This window comes from Cyprinus carpio, chromosome B17, assembly GCF_018340385.1.
Source record: "Cyprinus carpio isolate SPL01 chromosome B17, ASM1834038v1, whole genome shotgun sequence".
Lineage (NCBI taxonomy): Eukaryota > Metazoa > Chordata > Actinopteri > Cypriniformes > Cyprinidae > Cyprinus > Cyprinus carpio.
The window spans coordinates 2,269,587-2,296,221 of record NC_056613.1 but is presented as its reverse complement, the minus strand read 5'-3'; the positions used below and the strand labels follow the sequence as shown (position 1 = coordinate 2,296,221).

General features: G+C 34.0%; 1 protein-coding gene and 1 pseudogene across 1 annotated transcript; one reads left to right on the top strand and one right to left on the bottom strand.

Annotated features, from left to right (window-relative positions):
• The first annotated feature begins 4,366 nt into the window (after positions 1-4,366).
• Positions 4,367-8,733, top strand: LOC122140227 (annotated as a pseudogene).
• Positions 8,734-10,916: 2,183 nt separating this feature from the next.
• On the bottom strand, positions 10,917-26,311 carry LOC122134457 (structural maintenance of chromosomes protein 6-like; the record flags this gene model as incomplete). Its single annotated transcript, XM_042743075.1, is given in 27 exon segments — positions 10,917-11,429; positions 12,708-12,819; positions 12,934-13,086; positions 13,413-13,518; positions 13,617-13,742; positions 14,829-14,902; positions 15,041-15,178; positions 16,394-16,564; positions 16,650-16,730; positions 16,829-16,964; positions 17,893-18,056; positions 19,102-19,216; positions 19,300-19,501; positions 19,581-19,786; positions 20,411-20,578; positions 20,714-20,802; positions 21,356-21,502; positions 21,948-22,043; positions 22,142-22,261; positions 22,387-22,488; positions 23,005-23,085; positions 23,304-23,365; positions 23,448-23,584; positions 23,667-23,772; positions 25,426-25,543; positions 25,630-25,782; positions 26,108-26,311. Coding segments are annotated over 27 exon segments (3,441 nt in total), but the record flags the coding sequence as incomplete, so codon positions are not given.
• Positions 26,312-26,635: the final 324 nt, after the last annotated feature.

Genomic DNA, 26,635 nt, shown 5'->3' with positions numbered 1-26,635 from the left:
TCCTATAAGGGGCCATTGGATGTGGCCACCATTAACCTTCATGGAAAAGAAACAGCTTGGACATTCAGCAGCAGGAAACTTTTTTTGTAAATCAATATGAGGGTGAGTAATGACTAACAAAACAGAGGTAGGCCTTGTGTTTTTTCCACTTAAATGACTTGAAAGGCTGATGCCAATTAAAATGAATGTGAGCAAAATCATATATATAGCCTACAACAGTTTTCCCAACCGCTTATGGCTGGTACAGCTGTTGAGTTTAAGACTCAAAAGGAAGCAGACTACATTTGCAAGTGATTAGAGAAATCCCTTCTTTTAACCATCCTGCCGATTGACGCCATTTAAAACCACACATGGAATATCTCTGCTCTATTAGCCTTCTAGAAGTCACTAGAAAAATCATTTAGGTTTTAAATAAGCCTCATATTCATGTTGTTAATTTTTTTAATGCAAACAGTAAAATATTTGCCCACTACAAAACAGGATGTTTATAATTAAGGGTATTTAAAAACATTCTAAGGCTGAATGATACACGAGGCAACTTTCTGTAGTGCTTGAGCAACTTCCCATTGAGAATGGGTAACAAATTTCTATCTGGATACTTTACTTCGGTTGTGGGCCTGTGTCTCACCTGGTTGCCCGTTGAATGGCAATATTGCCCAAAAAGTTGAGCGCCGTGCATCATCAGCCCTAAGAATTCGAGCACATTTACCAGCTGTGTTCTTTCACTTCTTTAACTGAATTTTTCTGCAGTGTTTTGCTGGGCTCAACTGACCCAAAATTTAAACAATGATTTCGTTTGAACAATTTAAAACTGACATTCTTGGAAAAAAGTCCTGAAAGTAAAAAAAATCAGAAACCAATGCAATTGTTTAGGATATACATTTTTCTGTTGTTTCTTTCTTCCCCTGACAGTGTTTTGGTTAAGACCCTATTTGTAGAAAGATTTGGTTATCATAAAAAGAATTTTAAAATATCCTGTAAAATGCACGTTGCTATGCGAAGAATACCGGAAAAAAAGAATAATACTGTCTGAATCTTCTGGATTTTAAATAGGTCCAGATGAACATATTTGCAGTAAATATGCAAATAAAATTTCAAATAAACTGTTATTATTCCCTCACATATCGCACCCTGGGGTCTTTGGGAACCCCAACAATAGCCCACCAGAACAGAGAGAATTCGCATAGGTATAAAGACCGTTCACCAACAGATTCGCACGTAAGCATGCATACTGTGGTTAATCGACTGTTTACTGACACGAGCTCCCCAAGAGCAGGGTTGCAAGCATCCAATTTGCGCAAAACGCAGGCGAGGAGCAGCATAACGTGGTGGTGATGCTCTGTGCTTGCCGCATGTCTTTGCGTCGCATAGCGCACACACACACGACGACTGAAGCGGGCTCGTGCAGCTTGGAATCACCTTTACACATTATTTGGCGTTCAGTAAACGCGGGGCGCGAATCCGAGGAATTTGGGTTCGACAAACACGCGCAAACCCGGACGGCTTGCGAGCACCAGCACGTTTCCATCAGCCTCTTAACGCGTTACTTGAAGGTAAGAGGCGATGCACACCGTGTAGTGTGCAGCTGCTGGAACAGTATTATGCGCGTCGCAGTCCCAAATGTGTGTTTCTGTTTTTGCTTTTGTCATTTAATGCAGCAAAACGATCTAAAAGAGCGTCAGTGGTGAATGGGTGAACCGTGTGAATGAATTAATGCATGCACGAGTGACTGAGTGAGAACGTTCATGCATTATTACTAGCCTGCATGGCCTGATTTGAGCACTTTGCGCAGGTTAAGGGTGTATTAGGCTTTAATATAGATATGTGATGCCTTTGGCAACAAAAGCACTGGTTGCTTGTTACTGCCACATTTGCTCAGAGACGAACCTTTGGTATTGTGTCATGAATTTGAGAGATGCACTGATGTTTCTCAGCCCCAATTTGAGACGAGAGATTTTTGATGTGATTTGAGCGCAGTGCAATGCACAAGCAAAGGGGACTGTGCGTCTCTTTCTCTGCGGGTTCTGGCGGAATGGTCCAAAATCACACGGGTGCATAATAAAAACACACGAAAATGGCCGTTTGGGATGGTAAATGTTAGTGGGCTCGGTTATACACGTATATGCAAATGATGTTCTACCCATATTCTGTTCACAACCAAAATGCTCCGTGATGTTTGATAAACGGCCTTCTAAAGCAACGCACAGATTGGTGACACGATGCTCTTCAACGGATCTTCAAGTCATGAAGTCCGATAATTCCTCCGTTAAAAGATCACAGATAGTTTATTCTGCATCGCTTCCCAGTGGTTCCTCCCTCCTCAAGGTCATTCGTTCAGCCATTTGTGCTTGAAAAAGCCTCAGCACTAGTACATAAGAGTGGCGCGATTGGGTCGTGGGTAATAATTTCCTGACTGTCTTTAATTAAAGCCGCATTCTTATCAAAAAAATTTGTGTTCGAGGCTGCTCTGTTTTCAACATCACCGCTCACGTTTTTGATGCAGAAGAGGCTGCAAACACAGACAGACGCTCCATTGGAAATAAAAAGCTCCTCTCCAGTCCAACCCCTCCCCGTTTTGTAGCTATTTTACTGATGTCCATTTACACATTAACTCTTGTGACTTTGAGAAGCACACACAGCCAGGCTGCTTGCACGAGCGGATCACCACTTGACATCATTGGGTTCATCATTTAATGACTAGTAGCCTACTTTGTGTGCATTGTATTGTGGAGATAGTCGTAGCCTAAACATTTGCATGAATATTTGAAATAATTTAATATGCTTGACATCATATTGCTCCTTCTTTATATAATATTTTTATTTTGCAATGCAGAAGTAAGCCTATTTTCTGTGGAAAATGAATTTCCAATGTTTGGGTGCAAATAATATTTTTGGAACTGACAGAATGTGGAATCACCACTTCTGTTTATTGTCCATCGCCCAGTTATTGGCCGATGCCATAACTGCAATTACATATTTCAAAGTAACCAAATCCAGCGCCCAGCCTGCAGTTGCAAGAAAGCCTCTTACATTGAGAAAACCTCAATGACAATGCGCTTTTTCATTATATATATATATATAGTCACACTGGAGCACAAAACCCGTCATAAAGGTCAGTTTTTTTAAAATTGAGATTTATACATCATCCAAAAAAGCTAAAGAAAAATAAGACTATTCCAATTAAGGTTTGGTTTGTTATGATAGGACAATATTTGGCTGAGAATCAACTATTTGAAAATCTGGAAGACTGACGGTGCAAAAAAAAAAAAATCAAAATAGTGAGAAAATCGCCTTTAGGTTGGAATGAAGGGTTAAATTGAAGTTCTTAGCAATGTATATTACCAACCAACAAATTGTGTTTAAGATATTTGCAGTAGGGAAATTTACAACATGATCTTACCTTAATATCCTAATGATTTTTGGGCATAAAAGAAAAATAAATAATTTTGATCCATAACAATGTATTTTTTGGCTCTTGCTACAAATACTGTATACCCCCAGTGGACTTTAAGACTGCTTTTGTGCTCCAGGATCACAAATATAAATAAAACAGTTATTGGGTCCCAGCCTTATTGGCTTAAAAATGTAAGGTATAATTAAAAAAAAATTTAAAAAAATCAACATTGTGAAGAGTATAAATCTAAAATCTTTGGACAGCAGACCATTTTATAATAATTTGAGTGATTTTTTTAAATAATAAAATATTGTGTAGAATTAGCATTATTTCAGCAAATTTGTGTACTCTAAAAAAAGTGTAGAATGTGTGAAACAATTATTACTCAATAAATTGCTAGTGAATTTTTAAAAACTAATTGCAAATGAACACAAGTACACACATACATTCAAAGTGAAAAATGGACAGAAAAAAATGAAATAGAAATTTTCTTATAAAATCACTCCAATAATCTTTATTTTGCAAAAAAAAAAATTAGATATAGTAACGTTTATATATATATATATCGATAGTTTTACCGTGTACGTATTATTTGCTACTATTGATTTGCTATTATGTTATATCCGCCAACCTCCTACCCAATACATGGTTTTTAATGGCTTAAAGCTCATACAGGGTTATCAGCACTAGCTTTAAAACGTGACAAACCACAAAAAAAAAAAAAAAAAGATTGATTTTGTGACCGTTTATGTTGCTGCTCTATATATTGATATCAGTGTCTATAAATGGATTGCAATTCAAACTCCAGACTGTCATTTAAGATAAAGAGAGGCTGTCAGAAAATAACTGTAAGAAGATGCCGTGTCCATTAACAGTTTCAAACTACACCTGCATCTTTTTATTACATACCTGGAAGAACATTCTATAACCATATTATTTCTTTTCTTTCTCATGTAGTAATCATGGGAAAACCAGAACAGCAAACTGACCCCTGAGGTGATGGAGGACCCTTGTGAAGAACACAGAGTTTAATGAACATGAGCTCAAGCAATGGTACAAGGGCTTCCTGAAAGACTGCCCCAGCGGTCGACTAAACCTGGATGAGGTTCCAGCAGCTCTATGTTAAGGTGAGAATCTATGGGTTTTAACGCAATTCAAAGATCACTATTACCCCCTTTTACTAGTTTTAAAGGGATAGTTCACCCAAAAATGAATTTCTGTCATAATTTTCCCTCATGTTGTTCCAAACCTGTTTGACTTTCTAATGTTGGAAAAAAAAAAAGATCTCTTTATAGATATCTCTACTTTAAAGATTATTGATAGTTACCATAAAACCATGCAAGATTTAAAAAATATAGATTTAATTAAAAAAAAGTCAGGAAAAAGGAGGAGAGAGCTAAAAAAAAAAAATGTGGGGCCTGTAAAACAAACAAACAAACAAACAAACAAACAAACAATAGATTTAATTGCAACCGTTCAGAACTCCTAGCAGTTTGCATTACAACTTTGAGGATTATTGAAATTAACCATGCAAAAATATAGATTTAATAAAAAGTTCAGGAAAAATACTAAAAAAACTGGGCCTGTAAAAAATAAAATAAAAAATGTTGAAATAATATGAAATTGTACTTTGTTTTGAAAAAAATATAACTGGGTTTAATAAAAATGTCAGGAAAAAGAAGACGTAAAAAAAAAAAACGGAGCCTGAAAAAAAATGTCAGGAAAAAGAAGACGTAACGACTTTAGCAACCAGTAAATATTAAATTCTACTTTGAGGATTATTGAAAATAACCATGTGAGTTTAAAAAAAAAAAAATTTTATATTATATTTTGTGGATTATTGAAAGTAGTGTTGTGGTTTTTTTAAAGTGAGATAGTAGGGTTACATATTTTACTGCAGAGAAGCACAAACTAGTCAAAGCAGGCCGTCTGTGAAAATTTTATTCATAGAACGACTGTGAGATGTGAGGACCTCAGTGAAAACACGCTGTTAGATGTACTTGTACCCACCGTGCAGTGCCCATTTATTTTTGAATGAATTGCCAGGGTATGAACCTGAAGCAAAAGAAACAGAACCTGCTGTGGCTGCTGTAGAAAAAAAATCTGACATGAAAATCAATGTGTTCACAAATCCCTCTTAAAGGAACAGTTCACTCAAAAATGAAAACGCCCATCATTTACTGACGTTCATGTCAATCCAGAGCTGTCTGTGGGCAGACGCTTAGAGAAATTTGAAATAAAAGCACATAGTTGAACAGCATTTGATATACAGTATTTCACGTCACTCTAACTATTAATATTGGACTACAGTAGAAAGGAAGATTTTTGGTGAACAAAAACTAAATTCAAGTGTCTTATGCACTTCACAAGACTTAGATAATAGCACTCAATTTTGTTTTGTTTTTTTAAACTTGACAGCCGAGGTCACTAAAAATTGAATAAAATAACTGCTTGAAGACTCTTCAGAATTAAGATTTTCTCTTTACATTCCACAGAAAAATCAAACACAGCGGTTTCTAATAGTTTGTCCAGATTTACAAGCTCAGATTCAAACTTTAATATTAAGATAGACTATTTTGTAATGTTTTTTTTTTTCTGCTTCAAACTTTAATATTTGGATGCGTCAAAAGTTTGCGCAGCATGCATTCAGGACCTTTGATAGAATAGTGACGGTACTATCGACTTCAGAGAGTTCATCATGCGGCCCTGTCCATCACGTCACGGGGAAAGCTTTGAGCAGAAGCTCAACTGGGCCTTCAACATGTATGACCTGGATGGAGACGGGAAGATCACTCGAGTGGAGATTGCTGGAGATTATAGAGGTACAGAAAACCCGTTTATATGCATCAACAATGAATGCCAGCGGATAAATCTGTTTAAAAAAAGCACTTTCCACAAATAGGGTACAAAACAGGGCCTGAATGTCCAAAAAAAAAAAAAAAAAGTAAGAAAGGCACCAGCTGAGGACAATCTTAAAATTTGCAATTACTTTTTATCTGAGGTTTTGTAATATCTGCGACCAGAATTTTGTCTATACGTCAAACACCTTGAGATTTTTGATATTTGAGCAATAAATATAAAATAAATTAAAATTAAAATAAAATAATAAAAGAAATAAACATAAGTAAAAAGTTGAAGATTCATCCTAAATTAGTGCTTTTATTTCCAAAGGACTGTAGAAAACTGCTTGTTTTAGAGGAAACCCAAAATTTAAATATAAAAAAATAAACAAATAATATATACAATTAATGAAAACATGTCTGAATTAGTAACAAGGTTGGAGATTAATTTAATTTTTTTTCTAAACTATTATGTCTTAATTCCAATAACTTGAAGTAAACAATTTGTATTAAAGATGAATCTAATTTATTTTCAAATAATTTTATATAAGCTCTGCAATTTTTACAAGCAAAGTTTAGGATGTCTGAACAAATACCATGTGATTTTGATATTTGAGCAATAAATATGAGGTAATAAATAAATACAATAAATGAAAATGTCAGAATGAGCAACAAGGTCGAAGATTTATTATTTTCAACAGATTGAATAAAACTATTTATATTATCATATCTTATAGTTCTCACAACACAATAAAGGCCTCCAATGCTTTGAAGCCAACAATTAGAACGTCAGAACAGAGACCCTGAAGATTTTGATATTTGAAGAAATAAATATTAAATAATGAATACAATTAATAAAAACATGTCAGAAATGACTAACAAGTTTAGAGTTTCATCATTAAATTACTATGTTCATTTCGAATAAATATGAGAATTTATTTGATAATATATAATAATATATAATAGTTCTCATAACAGAAAAGGTTACTAATGTTTTAAAGATTTATTTTCTATTAATTTTATGCATTACTATTTAATTTTATTTATTTTAGGACACATCTGAACAGAGACACTGTAATTTAGATATCTGAGCAACAAATATGATGTAATGAATACAATAAATTAAAACATCAGAATGAGCAACAAGGTGGAAGATTCATCCTAAAATAGTGCTTTTATTTTCAATAGATTTAGGAAAACTATTTATATGATCATAATATTAAATGCTGTCAAACGATTAATAGTGATTAATCGCGTCCAAAATAAAAGTGTTTGTTTGCATAATATGTGTGTACTGTGTATATTTATTATGTATATATAAATGCACACACATACAGTATATATTTTGAAAATATTTACATGTATTTACGTGTCTATATTTATATAATTTATATTTTAAATAAATATATTTAATATATAAAAATAGCATATTTTTCTTAAATATATACATGCATGTGTTATATATACATAATAAATATACACAGTACACACACATAAATTATGCAACAAAAACTTTTATTTTGGATGCAATTCATCATTTGACAGCACTAGATCATATCTTATGAGCTTTCATAACAAATAAAATGCCCCCCAATGCTTTGAAGATGATTTTCTTTTAAATTTTAAATGAAGTTTGCAGTTTTTGCAGCCAAAAATCAATGCAAATCAGAACAGAGAGAGACCCAAAAATTTTGATATTTGAGGGAGAAAAAAAACCCCAGATTAATCCTTAATTAGTGTGTTCATTTCCAATTAATGTGAGAATTTATTTGATATATAATAGTTCTCATAACAGAAAAGGTGACTGATGCCAATAAAGACTTATTTCTATTCATTTGATTATAGGACACTTCTGAACAGAGAAACTGCAATTTTGATATTTGAGCAATAAGTATGAAATAATGAATAAATGTCAGAATGAGTAGCAAGGTTGCAGATCCATCCTCATTTAGTTTCATATGAATTTTTTAAAGGTGTTAAAGGTGTGTGACGTCTGCACTGCTAGCAGCATCGAACAGAATTGCGATCTGTGCTATTTGAGTGACCCAACGGGCCTGGACGTAATTTGCTTGGTGATGAAGTAGTGAGCCACAGAATTCACACAAAAAGCCACTTCAACTTCATTTAAAATTAACATGTGTCATATTTATGGAAGTGCCAAATGGCAAAAACGAAAAGAAAAAAAAATTAGAAGGACATTTCAACATGAATACTGGGCAATCTCAGCGCCTCCTCGTTGTTATTAAAAGCCGAGTCTTTTCTCCTCTTTGTGTGAAGGCTATATATAAAATGGTGGGCACCGTGATAATGATGAAGATGAACGAGGACGGTCTGACACCCAGAGCAGAGAGTGGATCGGATCTTCAGCAAGATGGATAAAAACAACGACGACCAGATCACATCTAGACGAGTTTCAAAGAAGCGGCCCAAGAGCGACCCGTCCATCGTACTGCTCTTGCAGGGCGACATGCAGAAGTGAGGCATGCTCCGGACTGAACGAGTTATTTTAACCGTTTGCCACTCTCATTTCCACAAGAGTAACATGTTTGGACTACTTTTAAACGAAAACGAACTTCTTTGTGTGATCGAACAACTAGTATGCATGAGAACGTTAACTGCTTAAAGAGTTTAGAGTATATCCTTTAATTTCCAAACATGCAACAATGTGAGACGTATAAATCAAACAAGTCCAGTGGGATTTTCACGCATCCATCGTCAGTGAAGTGCTCCGCCGTATTTCATTTCTAGCCGCAATACTCGATCACACACACACACACATGCACTACGTTGACTGCCGTACTTCACGCGGTAATTTGGGAAGCGTGTCACACTAAATGTTACGATGAAATCAGTCTGTCAAATTTCAATACTCGAAATTAAGAAGGGCGGCTTATCAAAGGTCCAAACATGCTTGTACTTGAGAATATAAATGTAAGTTATTTGCATGCATGTCCTAAGTGTAAAAACCTACTCTCTCTTCATTTTGGCAACCTTGACGAATAATGCAAGGAGGCCTTATATAAATGATAGTATCATAACAATGCTAATGTGTGAGATTTACATTCGTTCCTCATCTGTCCATTAGATGTCCTCCCTCGAGTGCATTGTTTCCTCTTAAAGACGTACCATGTGTGTGTGGTAAAAGCTTTCTGTAAGGCACACGTTCCAGCCCCGCCTCCGTCATGATTTGCATCTGCCATTGGCTTCTGCTGGTTTCACCCTATTTTGCACGGACACGAGGACCTAATAAACCAGTATAACCAGTCTAAAACCGACCTTTATTTTTCTTAACGTTAAAAGACCACTGCTGACATCATTCTTATTGCATTACGCTCTTTTTTTACTTTGCGCCACATGCATGAATGGTTTGCCTGTGAATTCGTTTTAATGAATAAAACAGAAAAGGGCAATATAGCAAATTTTAGCAAAAAGGATCCGCTTCCCCTGGTTTTTTACGACAAAACCTTATTCCTAAATGGGTTTGGTACATGTGCTGGCATTTATATTCAATCAACCGTTTTTTGTAAAAACAGTATTTCTACTCCAGCACTCCATGGTTTGAGCTGCATTCCTTCAGAGAGCAACTTTTTCAATTAATTCCAGTACCCTCGTTATGTTATTCTCTAAATTTTGTATCCTCTGTATGTTATGTTCTCCTAAAACTTAAAAAATATGGCATTCCAGATTTCCTACTTTCACATCTTGTGACATCTAGGATGGTGTCAGTCCCTTTGGTGGAGAACAAGGCACATCTTTTGTAAAATGCAACTGGCCAATAAATAGTGTATATGTTTGCCCTGTAAATATTTGTACCTACTACGGTAAAGCCAAAATGAAGCAGTCCTTTAATTGTGTAATAAGAGGTTTGTGTTTTATTTGTGGCATGTCTTCAACTCGGTATGTAACAGTTGCACTGACGACATTGTGATTAAAATCAATAAACTATCTATGGGTTGTTTTCAGAATGCAGGTGCTTGGTCGTGCACAAAATCAGATGGTTAGTGATATCTAGGAAGAGCATTGTGGTTTATTACAGAGGATGCTGGTTCAAACTGACAAATAACCAATTCTGAACATGCTGAAACCGTCATGAGCAGGTGCTAACGGTTGGAAAACGAAAGGAACATTTTACCCCAAAATGGAAAGTTACTCACCCTCAGGACATCCAAGATGTTGAGGAGTTTGTTTCTTCATCAGAACAGTTTTGGAGAAATGTAGCATGGCATCACTTGCTCACCAAAGGATCCTCTACAGTGAATGGGTGCCGTCAGAATGAGAGTCCAACCAGCTGATAAAAACATCACAACAATGGTGATCCACACCACTCCAGGCAATTAATCCATCAATTAATATCTCAAAAGCTGTGTGTTTATAAGAAACAAATCCATCATTAGGGTGTTTTAAGTTTAAACCGTCACTTCTGTTCTTATTTTGAGTAATATGATTCATTATTACGTTTTATTGATTCCTTCAGTGAGAAAGTCCATCTCCTGTTGTCCTCTCATGTCAAAACATATTTGTTTAGAACTGCGTTTTCACTTGTAAAAACCCTGCTTGATCTGTGGTATAGTTCTCTCCTGATTCAGACTTTTTTTCACTAAAGAAATCAATATTACAGTATGTACAGAGGACTCATATTTTAGCTGAAGCTAAGTTTAAAATTAAAAATGTCTTAATGTGTTTTGTTTCCACGAACACACAACTTCTCACTTTGCAATTGTTAATTGATGTACTGGAGTTGTGTGTATTACTGACGGCACCCATTCACTGCAGAGGATCCTTTGGTGAGCAAAGTGATGTAATGCAAAATTTCTCCAAATCTGTTCTGATGAAGAAACAAACTCATCTAATTATTGGATGGCCTGAGTACATGGTGAACTATTCCTTGAGCCTCCTTTTTTTTCTTTTTTCTTAAAAGATCACATGAACTTGATGAAATGGTGTGGACCCACAATAACACAAATTAGCCGTACGCTTTGTGCTTTTAAAACATCCTTTGCAGAGGAACTAGAACCATAAAACTTCTTTAAAAATAAATAAAAGCAAATGCATAATAAACATGTAAACATTACACACTTTCAGTACAGTCTCTCCAGGCAATGTCCGTACCTAACACACATCTCACTCCTCCTCCGCCTCTCTCTCTGGATCCTGAAGCTGGTGGATCGTAATATGGGAACTATTAGGCAGATGGGCTGAAAGATAATGCAAAGAAACATCAATGTCTATATCCAAAAACATTAACTCTAATAATTCAGTGCTGTGTGAGGATACAGTGTTATGCATCTCTTAACACCTTAACAAACAAGGCCCTGGACAAAAATCGACACTTCAAAAAAAAAAGTTCTCTTTTACTTGTTTTTTAAAATGTTCTCTTTTACTAAGTTTATCTGCAAACTAAGCACTAGTTTAGCAAGTCATTAAGAACCTGCTTTGGGGTGTGTGGTCTACAAACCATTTGCATTTCCTTCCTGAATAAATGTGATTACGAGGACAGGAGAAGCTGATCATAAATGAAATCTAGGTAACATCTGGTATCTCACAAAAAAACTTTCAAGAGGTTGGTCATATTTTCAACACAAAATTATATGTATACATAATGATAACTTTTGTTTTACTGAATTTATGCACATTTGCATTAAAAAAAAAAAATGGAAAAGTGTGCTGTTTAGATTAATGTAATTTTGATTTGAGAAAATGTATTTATTTATTACTATGAAAATGCGGTAATGGTAATGGTAATAGGGCGTGATTCATTAATTTATTTTTTTTTGTTTGTTTTTCTAGTGAAGGTCTCATTTTTAAACGCCTATGATTTGCACTTGTCTTAAACTGTCTTTAATATATTTTAATTCCTTTAATTTATTATTTTTTTTTTTATAAAAATGTCAGAAAACAAAAATTAGAATGCTGTGGGTGAAGATGACTTTCATTTACAAAAAATTTTAACTTTATAATTTTTGTTTGTGTTTCCCATAATAAAAACAACAACAACAAAAAACTATGCCATAATTTAAAATACGATTATTTCAAACTAAGTGTACTTCAAATCAACATTCAAATTGACATATTACTTGAGACTTACTGATATGAAATTATAATTACACTTTATTTTGAGTATTTTTATTTATTTTTTATGCACATTTCTTAATATTTTACCTAAAATGTGTAATATCACACCATTGATGATTGTATGATCTCTGTATAATATAAGTCTTTAAATGCAAGATGTTTAAAGTATACTTGCAATAGTTCCACTTTAGCACAATCAAATATTCTTAAGTGTATCTTTAGTTGAACCTCAGCACTACTTCTGCACAATTAAAGTGCATTAAGTCCAAAATTAGTTGTTCACATTTAGAATACTTTAAGTCTACCAAATGTACAAATGCAGGGTATGTAAATACACATTTTAGTTTTATTATATCAATTAGACATGTTTCAGTGAGTTTCACCATAAAACATGTAATAACTTGTATTTTTCTACCTGGTGGGCTGAGGGGTGATGAAGATGAACTGTCGCTGATGTTGACGTTCTGAAAGTGCCACAAGCATGTTCATTGAAATGCTGCGATTATGCATGTCCTTAAAAAAGACAAAAGAGCTTATTAAACACATGAAGTACTTTATATGTAAAATACTAATGTTTGACATGTCAAATGTCCTCAATAAAATCATCACATAGGGAAGAGTACATACCATATAGACATCAAACTCGTCCAGGCACCGGAAAGGCGACTCGGTAATCTCCCAGAGTGCCAGAATGAAGCAGACGGTGGAGAAGGAGCGCTCGCCTCCTGAGAGGGATCGCATGTCATTGACGTTGCTATTTTCCTGACCGGGGGGTTTCACCTGAGCCGAAACAAGTAACATACATCACAAAAAAACCCAGGATGTTGTGTACTCACTTAACGCTAGGTATACATCAGAATCCGGAAAATATATTCACAATTTCCACAACGATGTTAAGGCAGCACAACTGTTTTCAGCACTGATAATGATAAATGTTTCTTCAGCAGCAGCAAATCAGCATATTAGAATGATTTCTGAAGGATCCTGTGACACTGAAAACTAGAGTAATGGTAATGAAACTTCAGCTATGCATCACAAGAATAAATAACATCAAACATTTGAGCAAACTGAAGTCAAAATACAACTTACTGCCAAACGTAACTTACAGAAATGGACAGAGTTTCATTGATGTGATCAAACATCATAGAGCCACAGCAGTTCAGCTGCATCATGAAGTTGTTGAAGTACAGCTTGCATCTCACAGAAAGTGACCTGAAAACATAATTTAAACAGACTGTTCAAACTTGAAGAACAGGAGTGGCAATCTTTTAAATAGAAACAGCCTCCAACTGTGTGTTACACCAAGTTACCGTCGCATTGATTTGTATCGGTCCTGACGGTCAATCATGATGTGGTCCAGACGATCAATAAACTTCCTGAGATCCCTCAGCTGACTGGATTTGCTTTTGTAATTACTGTGAGCCTCTGCGTACTCTCTGGAAAAATACATTCGTCAGTAATTTATTTCAGTTCTATGTGAAAAAAATGTACTCTCTGGAAAAATACATTCGTCAGTAATTTATTTCAGTTCTATGTGAAAAAAATAAGAAGTTGTCTTCTGCTACATTTGATCAAAAACTACGAAAAAAAATGCTTTTGTGATATATTATTACAATTTAAAATCATGTTTTAAAATTTTTTATACTTCTAAATTATCATTTATTTTTCTGTGATACTTATTTTAGGATCAACTGAGTCTAAATGATGATCTTTCATTATCAAAGTTGGAAACAGTTCTGCTGCTTAATATTTGTAATTAACTTTAATGATGAATCAAAAAGTAAAAAAAAAAAATGTAGTTTTAAAAAAAATAAGAAAATTTGTAATAAAATAACACTATCAGTAATTTGGGTCAGTTAATTTTTTTTCTTTCTTTTTTTTAATAAAATCTACCAGCACGGATGTGTTAAATTGAAAAGTGATAGTAAAGAAAATAAGTATAGAATATACATTATTAAATTTTTTTTTACAATAACTGAGTTCTTTTTAACCTTTTTATTCATCAAATATATTAGACAGCAGAACTGTTTTCTAATAAAAGAATATTAAATGATTTCTAAATGATCATGTGATACTGGATGTTACATGTGAACAGCTGGATTAGGTGATGCTGAAAATTCAGCTTTGCAATCACAGGAATAAATTATTTTTTTAAAAGTATATTCAAATGAAAACTATTATTTTTAAGTGTAATAATATTTCCAATATTACTGTTTTTTCTGTATTTTTTGATCCTTGATGAGGCAGAAGAGACTTCTCATTAAAAATAGTAATGTTTCAAAACTTTTCTGTACTGGGAAAAATACATTCGTCAGTAATTTATTTCAGTTCTATGTGAAAAAAATACAGGCTTCACATATATGCTTTTTTTAATTTATAAAAAATGTTGTAATTAAAATTTGAGAATATTGAGTGAAATAAGTTTTATGTAAAAACTATCTCCCTAAAATAAAACTAAAAATCTGGCTAAACTATTTCTGCATATCCTTGTCTCCACTCTTCTGCTGTCGCAGGCGTGTGACAGGACAATGCGTCTGGCACTCTGATCTACCTGCTGTCGCACAGGACAGATCTCTTTGGCTTTGGCTTCACAATCCTACAAAGCAAGCCATTTACAAACACTAAGCAAGTCCAATATTTCACTATACTGCTCTTTGAATGAAAACAGTATGCACATTTTCTTATAATAAGGAATTTTATATATTACATTATATCATATGAAAAGCGTGATTACCTGTGTTTCTTCCTCTCTGAGTGACAGATCATCTTTCATGGCCTGAACAGTAGCCTGATGATCCTCAAGTTTCTTCTCCAAGATCTTCAAGGTTTGATCAAGTTTACTGCACTCAGCCTCTGCCTTAACTTGCTCCTCCTATTCAAGACAGATCCATCTTTCAATAAACACTGTGTGTGTGTGTGTGTGTGTTTTGAATGTTTCTTAAAGAAGTATTTTCTGCTCACCATGCCTGAATTAATTTGATCCAAAGTACAACAAAAACAGTACAATTTTGAAATATTTTTACTATTTAAAATAACTGTTTTCTATTTGAATATATTTAAAAATGTAATTTATTCCTGTGATTTCAAAGCTGAATTTTAGCATCAATTCTCCAGTCACATGATCCTTCAGAAATCATTCTTATACTCTTTGCTGGTTTAAAAAAAACAAACAAAAAACATTATTATTATCATCATGTTGAAAACAACTGAGTAGATGTTTTTTTTTAGGTTTCTTTGATAAATAGACAGTTCAGAAGAACAGCATTTATCTGAAACAGAAATATTTGTAACAATATAAATGTCTATATCATCACTTTATTTTAATTTATACAATTTATCATCATTTAATTTTTATTTATAACATTTATACTTATACTTTATACTTTTATTTATAAAGTATACATTTATATATATATATATATATATATACACACACACACTGACTCCATGCTTTTGAATGGTAGTGTATAATGTCAATAAAAGCTTTTTATTTCAGATAAATGCTGATCTTTGGATCATTTTATTCATCAAAGAATCCTGAACAGAAATTGTACTCAACAGTTTTAAATATTGATGATAATAATAATAATAATAACAAAAATAAATGTTACTTGAGCAGCAAATCATCATATTAGAATGATTTCTGAAGGATCATGTGACACTGAAGACTGGAGTAATGATGCTGAAAATTCAGCTTTGATCACAGAAATAAATTACCTTTTAAAATATATTCAAATAGAAAGCAGTTATTATAAATAGTACAAAAATATTTCACAATATTACTGTTTTTGGATCAAATAAATGCAGGCTTGGTGAACAAAAGAGAATTCTTTAAAAAACATTAAAAATATTAATGTTTAAAAACTTTTGACTGGTAGAGTGTGTGTGTGTGTGTATATATATATATGTAGTATGAAATGACAATTCTAAAATTTCCAGGTTTTCCATGATTGTGGGAATCCTGTAGTAGTTGATACCACTGACAGTTTTCTTAAGAAAACTAAAAATTTAAATATTTAGATCTCAAATGTAAAATATTTAAACTAAGCGTTGCATTGTATACTGATCGTCCAGTGCTGTCTCTCACCTTCAGTTGTTCTGTCTCATCTGAGAGTTGCTCCATTTTATTTCTCACATCATTATATTTCTGATTAATATTCTTAAGCACTGTCTCATGTTTCTTTAACTCATCCTGAGCCTCTTTCACGTTTTTCCTCTCCGATTCGATCTTCTGTTCATTTTCTTGTGCTTCTTCTTCCTGTACATTTGACAATCGCCTATTATTCCATGTCACAAAACAATAAACATCAACGTTTGCCCGGTTAAATTCATCGAGAACTCACCAGGGAGCTGATGTCTTCATCCTGCGCTTCTTCAATGTTCTTAAGTTCGGTTATGGAAGCTTTAACCTTGTTTATACTTTCCTAAAAAAGAACAATTAAAGCCAGCATCAACTACTGTATTCAGATACGTTTGGACATGAATATAGACTTGTGATGGTGTAGCCTGTGCTGTTCAAGACCTGATTCTTTTTGCAGGCCATGATGACACTACGCAGCTTCTCCTCCATGTACTGAATGTCTTCCCTCACAGAGCCCAAGTGAAGCTGGAACCGTGAAAGCTGAGCCTGATTGTTCTCCAGCTCTGACTCCACCAGACTGTTAATCAGTAGAGTTAAACACATATATTCAAGCATAATAAGATCATGCCTTAAAGAATTGGGCTCCACAACGGTTTGAATGAATTATCATCACTGTGCCATGAGTAAAATCCTTAAAGGGATACTCCATCCCAAAATGAAAATTTTGTCATTAATCACTTACCCACATGTCGTTCCAAACCCATAAAAGCTCTGTTCGTCTTCGGAACACAATTTAAGATATTTAAAAGGAAAACAGGGAGGCTTGTGACTGTCCCATAGATTGTCAAATAAATAACAGTGTCAAGGTCCATAAAAGGTATGAAAGTTGTCGTCAGAATACTCCATCTGCCATCAGACGTGTGATCTGGGGTACATGAAGCGACGGGAACACTTTTTGTAAGCGAAGAAAACAAAAATAATGACTTTATTCAATAATTCCTTTGTCAACGGTCTCCTCTGTGTCTCTCCATATCACTGTATGCTGTGTATGCTTTTCTGTATCATCCACGCCACAAGGAAATAAAACAGCGCATGACACAGAAGAGCATACGGTGATATGAAGAGACACAGAGGAGACCGTTGACAAAGGAATTATTGAATAAAGTCATTATTTTTTTCTTCGCTTACAAAAATTGTTCCCGTCGCTTCATATAACCCAGATTGCACGTCTGATGGTAGATGGAGTATTCTGACGACAACTTTCATACCTTTTATGGACCTTGACACTGTTATTTATTTATCAGTCTATGGGACAGTCACAGGCCTCCTGGTTTTCATCCAAAATATCTTAAATTGCGTTCCGAAGACGAACGGAGCTTTTACGGGTTTGGAACAACATGGGGGTAAGTGATTAATCCCTTTAACTTTAACTTGCTCCAGGTACAAACAGAGACAAATTGCTTGATGAAAGAGTATTATTGAGTATTTGTGAAGATTACACTTGCCGTATTTCTGCCTCAGGGTCTCCACCAAGATACTGGGCCAGTACTTCATGTTCAGTTGTATAATAGCGATTGGTGTAGACCTGATCACCATCTGCAGTGAAGGCCTCACGACAGTTCTTTGGGGGTCTCGACCCCTGCATGACCTTCCTCGCACGAGCGCTCTCCTGTTTTAAAACAAAAACAATATAAAAACGAATACATTTCAAATATTGAAAAAATATCTAAAAATTAAATATATATACTGTAAAATATTATTACAGTATAAATAAACGTTTTCTCTTTTTATATATAATTTAACATAAACTATAATTTATTCCTGTGAGTTTTCAGCATCATTACTGCAGTCTTCAGCGTCACATCCTTCAGATCCTTCAGAAATCATTCTCATATGCGGATTTATTATTCATATTTGAAAAGGAACCTGTGATACTTTTTTCCGTCTTTACTATCACTTTTTTAAATCAATTTAACATATCCTTGCAGAATAAAAGAATTAATAATTTTAATAAAATTATGAAAATAAATACATTTAACAAAAATAAAAGCATACTGACCCCAAACTTTTTAACGGTAGTGTTTATGGTCACAAAACTTTTCTATTTCGAACAAATGCTGTTCCTTTTCACTTTTTAACCATCAAAGAATCATGAAAAAGTATCAGCGGTTCTAAAAACAAATATTAAGCTGCAAAAACTGTTTCCAACATTGATAATAAATCATTAGAATGATTTCTGAAGGATCATGTGACACTGAAGAAATGCCTGAAGAAAATTCAGCTGTGCATCACAGGAATAAATGTTATTTTTAAGTATATTAAAATAGAAAATGGTCTTTTTTTTCTTTGTAACAATATTTCACAATATTACTGTTTGTACTGTATTTTTGATCAAATAATTTCAGTCTTGGTAAGCAGAAGAAACTTCTTTAAAAAACAGATTTACTATCAGCACAAAAAATCATTTGGTGTTAAAAACTACTGTCAGGATTTACTATAACCACGTAGCGGGAAATTAGCTGTTTAGTAAATCTGGCCCTAAAAATCCCAAACTTTTGAACATATAAACTATAATGCTGATAAATGTTATATATTTACACAGTTCTTATTAGGTTGATTGAAATGTGGTCTTTTTTTTTTTTGTTTTTGCACACTAGTTGTTTTGTTCCATTATTATAAATGCTTTTACTTATTACTATTACTTAACAACTTACTTTGATAATCAGAATGCTCTCAATGCCCCTCATGTCAATGAGACAGTTTGTTATCACTGGGTTCTCGATATTGAGGCAGTCCAGCACAGACGGAAACTCAGGAAGATGGACTCCACTGACAAGAACACATAGAAACATCATGTTTACTGTACCCTCATAAGATCTCTGACTCCGTTTCTGGACACAAATATTTCTTACCGGCCTTGCAGGTTATAGACTCTGTCTGTGAATGGACACACGATTATCTGAGGCCTGTTGCCTCTTGGGAAGTATGAGGACATCAGTCCTTGCAGGACTTTTTCATCCCTGTAATTATCACAGCAAAAGCTTTTAATTAAACCTCGTAAGCAACTCTCCACAGCCACGGCTAAACTGGGATCCTTTAGGCTGATGCATGCACCTGGTGATGATTAAAAAAGATTATGAGTAATTCTTTGCAAGACTGAGTGATTAATCTGAAGAAACGGAAGGCCTCTCACCTATTGGTCCCACAGGTTTCTTGATGAATCGGCCCTGAGAGAAGGCATTGTTGATGGACTCCAACAATTCTGGCATGTGATCGCCAAAGCGTCTCAGTCTGTTGGATCTGCTGGCCATTAGCTGCTTTTTTCTCTTCAGTCTGGACTCCAGAGAGACCTGGATGTTCTTTTCCTCCATGTAAAAAAAATATATAAAAACTCTAAAACTGTAATTTATCAAAATCAAGATCATGTTCAGATGGTTCTATATTTAAAGTGGTCATATCACACATTTTTGCACAAACATCTTTATCACATTTTACTCTTATCATTAACAATTGGTTTTGCAACAGTTTCCATAATGCAAAATATTCTTTACAGAAAAAGAAAAAAATCATGACAAAAAATTTGTGCTGTCAAACAATTAATCGCATCCAAAATAAATGTTTTTAAATACACGACACTATTTATTAATTCATAATAAATACAAAAAATTGATTTTTTTTTTTTAAGAAATGTTTTTTATTGATTGTTTAATAAAATATAATAATGTTAATATATAAGTGCATATACATGTAAATATTTTCTAAATATATACTGTGTGTGTGTGTGTGTGTGTGTATTAATATATACATAATAAACAGTACACATACATATATTATGTAAACAAAAACTTATTTTGGATGCGATTAATCGTGATTAATAGTTTGACAGCAATATTTTTTTCATTTTATGTCAATTTCAAGACAAAGCCGTGCTACACAACATATTAAAGCCATCGTGTTTATGGCAAAGCATGTTTGCATATGCTTTGTGTCCCTGCCAAAAGAAATATAGTTGCCAAACTTTACCTCAGTTTATCATATTCCTCTCTTCCTTTAAGCAGAGCTTGTTGTTTGTCCTTGATCTCTTGATTCAGAGCGCTGGACTCTTCCTCAAGCTTTTCCAGCTGCTTTTTGAAGGCAGATATTTTTTTTTGATGCTGTGCTTGCTCAGTCTCATGGCTTCTTCTGCCACTGCTTAAAACATGACATTGACAGCGTCATCAAATTAATCAGTTACTTGAATAAAGTCAAACACACAGCATGATGTTTAACAATTTATCAACATGAACAGCCTAAAATTAGAGGTGTTCCCTCAACAAAAGGACTCACCCATGACTTATTTTGTGAATTCGCTCCTGAAGAAGGCTTTGCTCCTTTTCTAATTGTTTCAATTTATTCTCAGCGCGGAAGTAAACCACCTGAAAAACTGGCACTCTAAAAACCTAAACAAACTCTTTAGAAATCAAGAACCCTCTTTAGAAAATCTGCCCAGAAATTAAAACCATGTAATCATTTACTCTCCATATGATTTTCTTTTGTGCTTCCATGCAACACAAAATTAGACGGTTCATACTGCTCTTTTCCATTCAAAGAGAGAAAATGACTGGAGCTGACAAACAATCTACACAAAATTTGTAAGTTACTGTATATTTTAAGTCTTCTGTCATTATTTAGGTTATCATTCCCTGAAAAGTTGAATCATCCTTTTATGCAGATTTTTTGTCTTCGAGCTTGACAACCTCTGGTCACTTTATGCCTTCACTGCTTGGGAAAGAGGAGCACAAACGCTCTTCAAAGTTTGTATTCCACAGAAGAACGAGTTTTGGGTGACATATTCCTTTAATAATAAAAATACACTACAAACAGGCAAATGTTGCTCACATGTAAAGAGCTGAACAGTAGAGAGATGCATGACTTCGTTTAAAATGAATGCAGCTATTACATAGCTTGAGATATTAAAGTACATCTCACCTCCTGATCTTTCTGTGCTTTCGTTTTGACTTTAATTTCTTCCTTCATTTTACGGCTCTCCTCTGCCAAACGCTCCTGCTCTTCTCTAAGCATGCAAACCTTCTTCTGAATGTCCTGCAATCTCTTTTCAGCAGCGGTAACTTTGCTCTTAAAAGCAAAGAATTTTTACAGTCAGATGCCTACTAATGTTACATCTGAACAATACACACTTCACCTAATGATGTTTGACTGCTACTACAGTTGTGTTGTTGTGTTAAAAACTTTACACTGCCGCTCAAAAGTATATAATAATTATGATTTATAGTGTTTTTGAAAGATCAGCATATTAAAACGATTTCTGAAGGATCATATGAAACTGAAGACTGGAGTAATGATGCTGAAAATTCAGCTGCGCATCAAAGGAATATATTTAATTAAAAAATATATTCTAAGAGAAAATAGTTATTTTAAACTTCAATAATATTACCATTTTTTTTTCCGTATTTTTGAGCAAATAAATGCTGTTTTGCTGAGCATTAGACACTTCTTTCAAAAACACAAATATACCATATATCATAATAAAAACATAGTTCTGCCAGGTCATCACACAGACCTGACAGAGCTGCAGCTTTTCTTCATGTTTACAGTCAGACTCTTCTTTTTCAATTTGTTCCATCAGTTGTTCAACAAGCCTCTCCTTCTCGCTCACCTACAACCAACAAACAGAGACACTGCTGAACAAAGACTCTAACACAAGCAAGACTTTTCACACTTCTGCAAGAAGCACCTAATATACAGTATACGTACCAAACACCATGCCATTTTCTTTTTCAGGTCCTCTAGAGTCTGTCTCATATTGTCAAGCGACGACAAGCATTCATATCTTTCTTTCTTTTGCAAAAACAACTGCCTGAGATCTTTAAGACACTAAAAGTATAAAGATATGACCAATGTGTGATGTTAGTGTTGACTGCCTGTGTAAAACAGGCATTATGGGTGGTTAAGTATGAGAAACGCTAATAAAGATGCTTGAATATGAATTCACAAATCACCTCTTCTTGTCTTTCCACCTGTTCGCGCGTCAAGGCTTTAGTCTGCTTGATGTGAATGTAGTCTCTCTTCATTTGCTCCAGAAGAGTTGCTTTCATGAAAAACTTTAGGGAAAAAAAGTGTTAAAACAGTTAACTATACAACACTGCTTAAGTTATTGATGGCATATGTGACCCTGGACCACAAAACCAGTCTTAAGAGTAAATTTTCTGAAATTGAGATTTATAGATCATCTGAAAGCTGAATAAATAAGCTTTCCATTGATGTATGGTTTGTTAGGATCGGACAATATTTGGCCGAGATACAACTATTTAAAAATCTGGAATCTGATGGTGTAAAAAAATTAAAATACTGAGAAAATCGCCTTTAAAGTTGTCCAAATTAATTCTTAGCTATGCATTTAACTAATAAAAAATTAAGTTTTGATACATTAAGAGGGCAGGAAATTTACAAAATATCTTCACGGAACATGATCTTTACTTAATATCCTAATGATTTTTGGCATAAAAGAAAAATCTATAATTTTGACCCATACAATGTTTTTTTGGCTACTGCTAAAAATATACCCCAGAGACTTAAGGTTTTGTGCTCCAGGGTCACGTATACGAAAAATAAATCACCTTGTACTTGTCTGCTTCACTTTTTGAATGGAGGAATTGCTTGCTCATTTCTTGATTGAGTATTGAAACGGGATTGTCAACCTGTAATATGACATTAATCCCGAATCAGAAATAAATCGATTACATGTTTGTGTGGTTTACTTTATACAACATGAATATTAAAACAACTTGATTTTTAACTTAGATTTTAAAATAATTGCTTTTCAATAACTAAAAGATTGCACTTAAAAGCATGCAAGTCATATGAGCTGATATCTTTACTTCTACTTTTTATTTTTATTTTTTTCCACTAAAAGTACCTGGATGCCGAAATGGTCCAGTATAGCAGTTAACTCTTCCTTCTTTGTGGAAATGACATGACCTAAAAATAGAGCGTCTAAATATTTACGAAGAAGTCCTGTTTCTGATATTACCTGTGATCTGAGAGGAAGTCATGATATTACCAGTTTTATTCTTGATTTTACAAGTCCTGCAACCGTCGCTTGTGATCCGATGCTCAATGCAGATGCTGTCTCCATAAATGTCACCTTTATAGGGGTCGTTGCCACTGTTTTTTAATTTCACTTTAATGTCTGCAAAACTGTAAACAAAAGGATCAAGAGTGCTTATCTTACATCTTATGAAGAGATACTAGTGCATTTTGTATTCTAAAATATACGAACCTCTCTCTATATTTCACAAAGCCCTTCAGAGATGTTCCTCTGTTGGTTATGGTTGCTTTTCCACCAAGACCCACTATAAGAGCTGTGAGAATGGCACTTTTCCCAGCTGATTGGCATAAAAAAAAATACATACAGTACATTGAGTAATGACACTGAGTAAGGTATTAATTGCTTTGATTTTTTGTGTTTTTCTAGTTTGTATTGGTGTTTCCGTGATTATCGGTAAATATCCGTCACCTGTTTTCAAATGCAACGGGAGTTCATACACAGAGCCGTAGTTCACTGACAAGCTACGCAATATCGTGTTCATAATCGAATGCGATTAATCTCAATTATGAACAGAATATTGCGTAGCTTGTCAGTGAACTACGGCTCTGTGTATTAACTGCCGCTCCCGTTTGAAAACAGGTGACAGACATTTACCGCTAATCACGGAACCGGCTTTACTGATGAGACACGCATGACAAATGCATGCGATTAATCGTGCAGCCCTAGTAATGACCCACATTGTTCATACTTTCATGTTTTTATCTAGTATTAAAAATCATCTTACAGTGATTTAAATTTAGTTATATTACCATAATCAAAATTACAATGCTACAAACTAAAGAAGTATACCATTAAACTGACATCATATTTTTTGTTTATTTAATGAATAGTTTTATTTTTATTAAACTGATGTACCAGAGGTTTGTATCAGCTTAGATAGGAGGGCCTTTGAAGTCAAAAATGTTGAAAAACATTTATTTATACACTATCAGTCAGAGATCTGGACACACTGACCCATTATTTGCTGTAAGTATTTTGCAATAGTGTTCTGTTTACTTTTCCTTCAGTATCCAGCCAAACAACAGCCATTTTTGAGTTGGGGACAATTTGATGCACACTCAATTTTCAAACTGCTTGAATTACTAGTTAAACTATTTATTTATCCATGAAATTTTGTGAAAACTGTTTGATAATTTATACAGGAATGGCTTTATAAATTCCCAAACCGACCCTCACTTTTTCCATGCAATTTGCATGACAAAAGAGTCAGGCACAAAAACAAAAAAACACTTTATTGTAACTTGTCAAACACTAAAATATAAATATATGAGAATTTAAATAAACTGAGAAATCTAGGAGTTCAGCATTCCTCGATATTGGGACTCATCTCATGAATCACGCAAGGAAAATACACTCTTTCTTTATCTAGTTGGTTGAGTTTCACAGTCAGATGTTTTGTTGGTGGTTTTTTGTTGTTGTTTTTTTTTTTGTTATTGGTTAGTATGATGAGAAGTGTTGTGAAACTAATTTTTATCATTTTTTAAATAGCTAGTATTTATTTCTAAGTACAAATAGCATTAAATACTATTTATACATGTAGTTATTTGCACCTCAGTGTACAAATAGTTGCTAAAAGTCATGTTATTGCCCCCTAACATGATAATTAATGTATAACACGATAAAAAACAGACGCAAATTATTTTTTAAGATCTGACTAGCTACAAAAGAGGTTTTCTATTTGTATATGAATCTTCAGTGTTTTTTTAGTGTTGATTTTTGGCAAATTGCAGGGAAGCCAATGTGGGTCAGTTTTCCAATTTGATCCCAAGACCATTTCTGAACACAACAGGAGGGCTAAAAAGTTTTGTAAACAACTCATACGTAGGCACAATTTATTTTAAATGCTTTCAAGAGTTCCAAAATTGTGTAAATTATTTTTTTATTTATTCAATCCAATTAAAAAAAAAAAAAAAATCTGCTAAGTTCTTACTTCCATTGTTCCCAACAATGAAGTTTACATTTGGTCCAAATTTGAAAGGTCCGAGCAAATGGTGACTCATAAAGTTCCTCAAAGTGATACTTTCTATCATGCCGATATCTCCCACGCTCTGGAACAACACAAGATGTCATCTGAACCAGAACTGTCACTACAACATTTAATAATGTTATGCATTCAGAAAATCACTAAACTGACCGAAGTAGAGAGTGAGTGATCTTGCTGGACTTCATCCTCCTCATCAACCTCATCCTGAACATGTGTTTTGCCCTCTGTCCTAGGAGTCTTAGACGGTTTTGCAACATTGTGGACACAAGACTTCCTCTTATTCATGACAGAAAGATGCCCAGCCTAGAAGAAAGGGAGCACAGAAACACATCTGCATGCATCTGGAAGCATTTCTGACGTGCTGTCAAACACAGTTCATCTGTTTAACTTCTGCACCAGTTTTATGAAACATGATATTTCAAGCAAGAAAGTTCATATGTGATGTCAGAAGCTACTTTACAATGTCATTGAAATGCATTATTAAGCACAGATGCTGCATCGCAGAGAGGAACAATAATAGATAGCGAACATGCCAACAGACATAACACAGCTGACATAGATGAACGTGTACAGCCAGTTATAAAAGGAAGATGTATTAAATGAATCATGTATATATGATTGTACTTACCCATTCCTCTGCATCTGGAAAGTGAATGCGTCTTATAGAGGACTTCCTGGTTGACAGATGGCGCGCAGCTACAACAAACAAACTCCACCCTCCTAATGTGACTGGCCACCAGTGCTTATTTAGGCTGCATGATGTCCATAAACGTCCTTTGTATTTAGAATATTCTGATCGCGATTTTTTTTTTTTTTTTGCTAAAATGTCATTTTAGTACTTTACAGTCACAAGTGGATGTCCTACAAACAGTGTAAATAGTTTTTCTGTAATTTTTTAAAACTGTCCATGACAGTTGAGGCTGAGACATTACCACAGTTTTACAGTAGTAACTTTTGTAAAAAAAAAAAAAAAAAAAATTAAAAAACCACACCTTTTGTATATGTTAATTTTAATAAGTTAATTGTAAACCACATAAAAAAAAATTAAAAAAAAAACTTTAAAAACAAAAAAAAAAAAAAAAAAAAAAACAAGATCATATCTATTAAACCGTACTGTTTGCCAACGAGCGGGGCGACTGATGTTTTGAAAGTTACA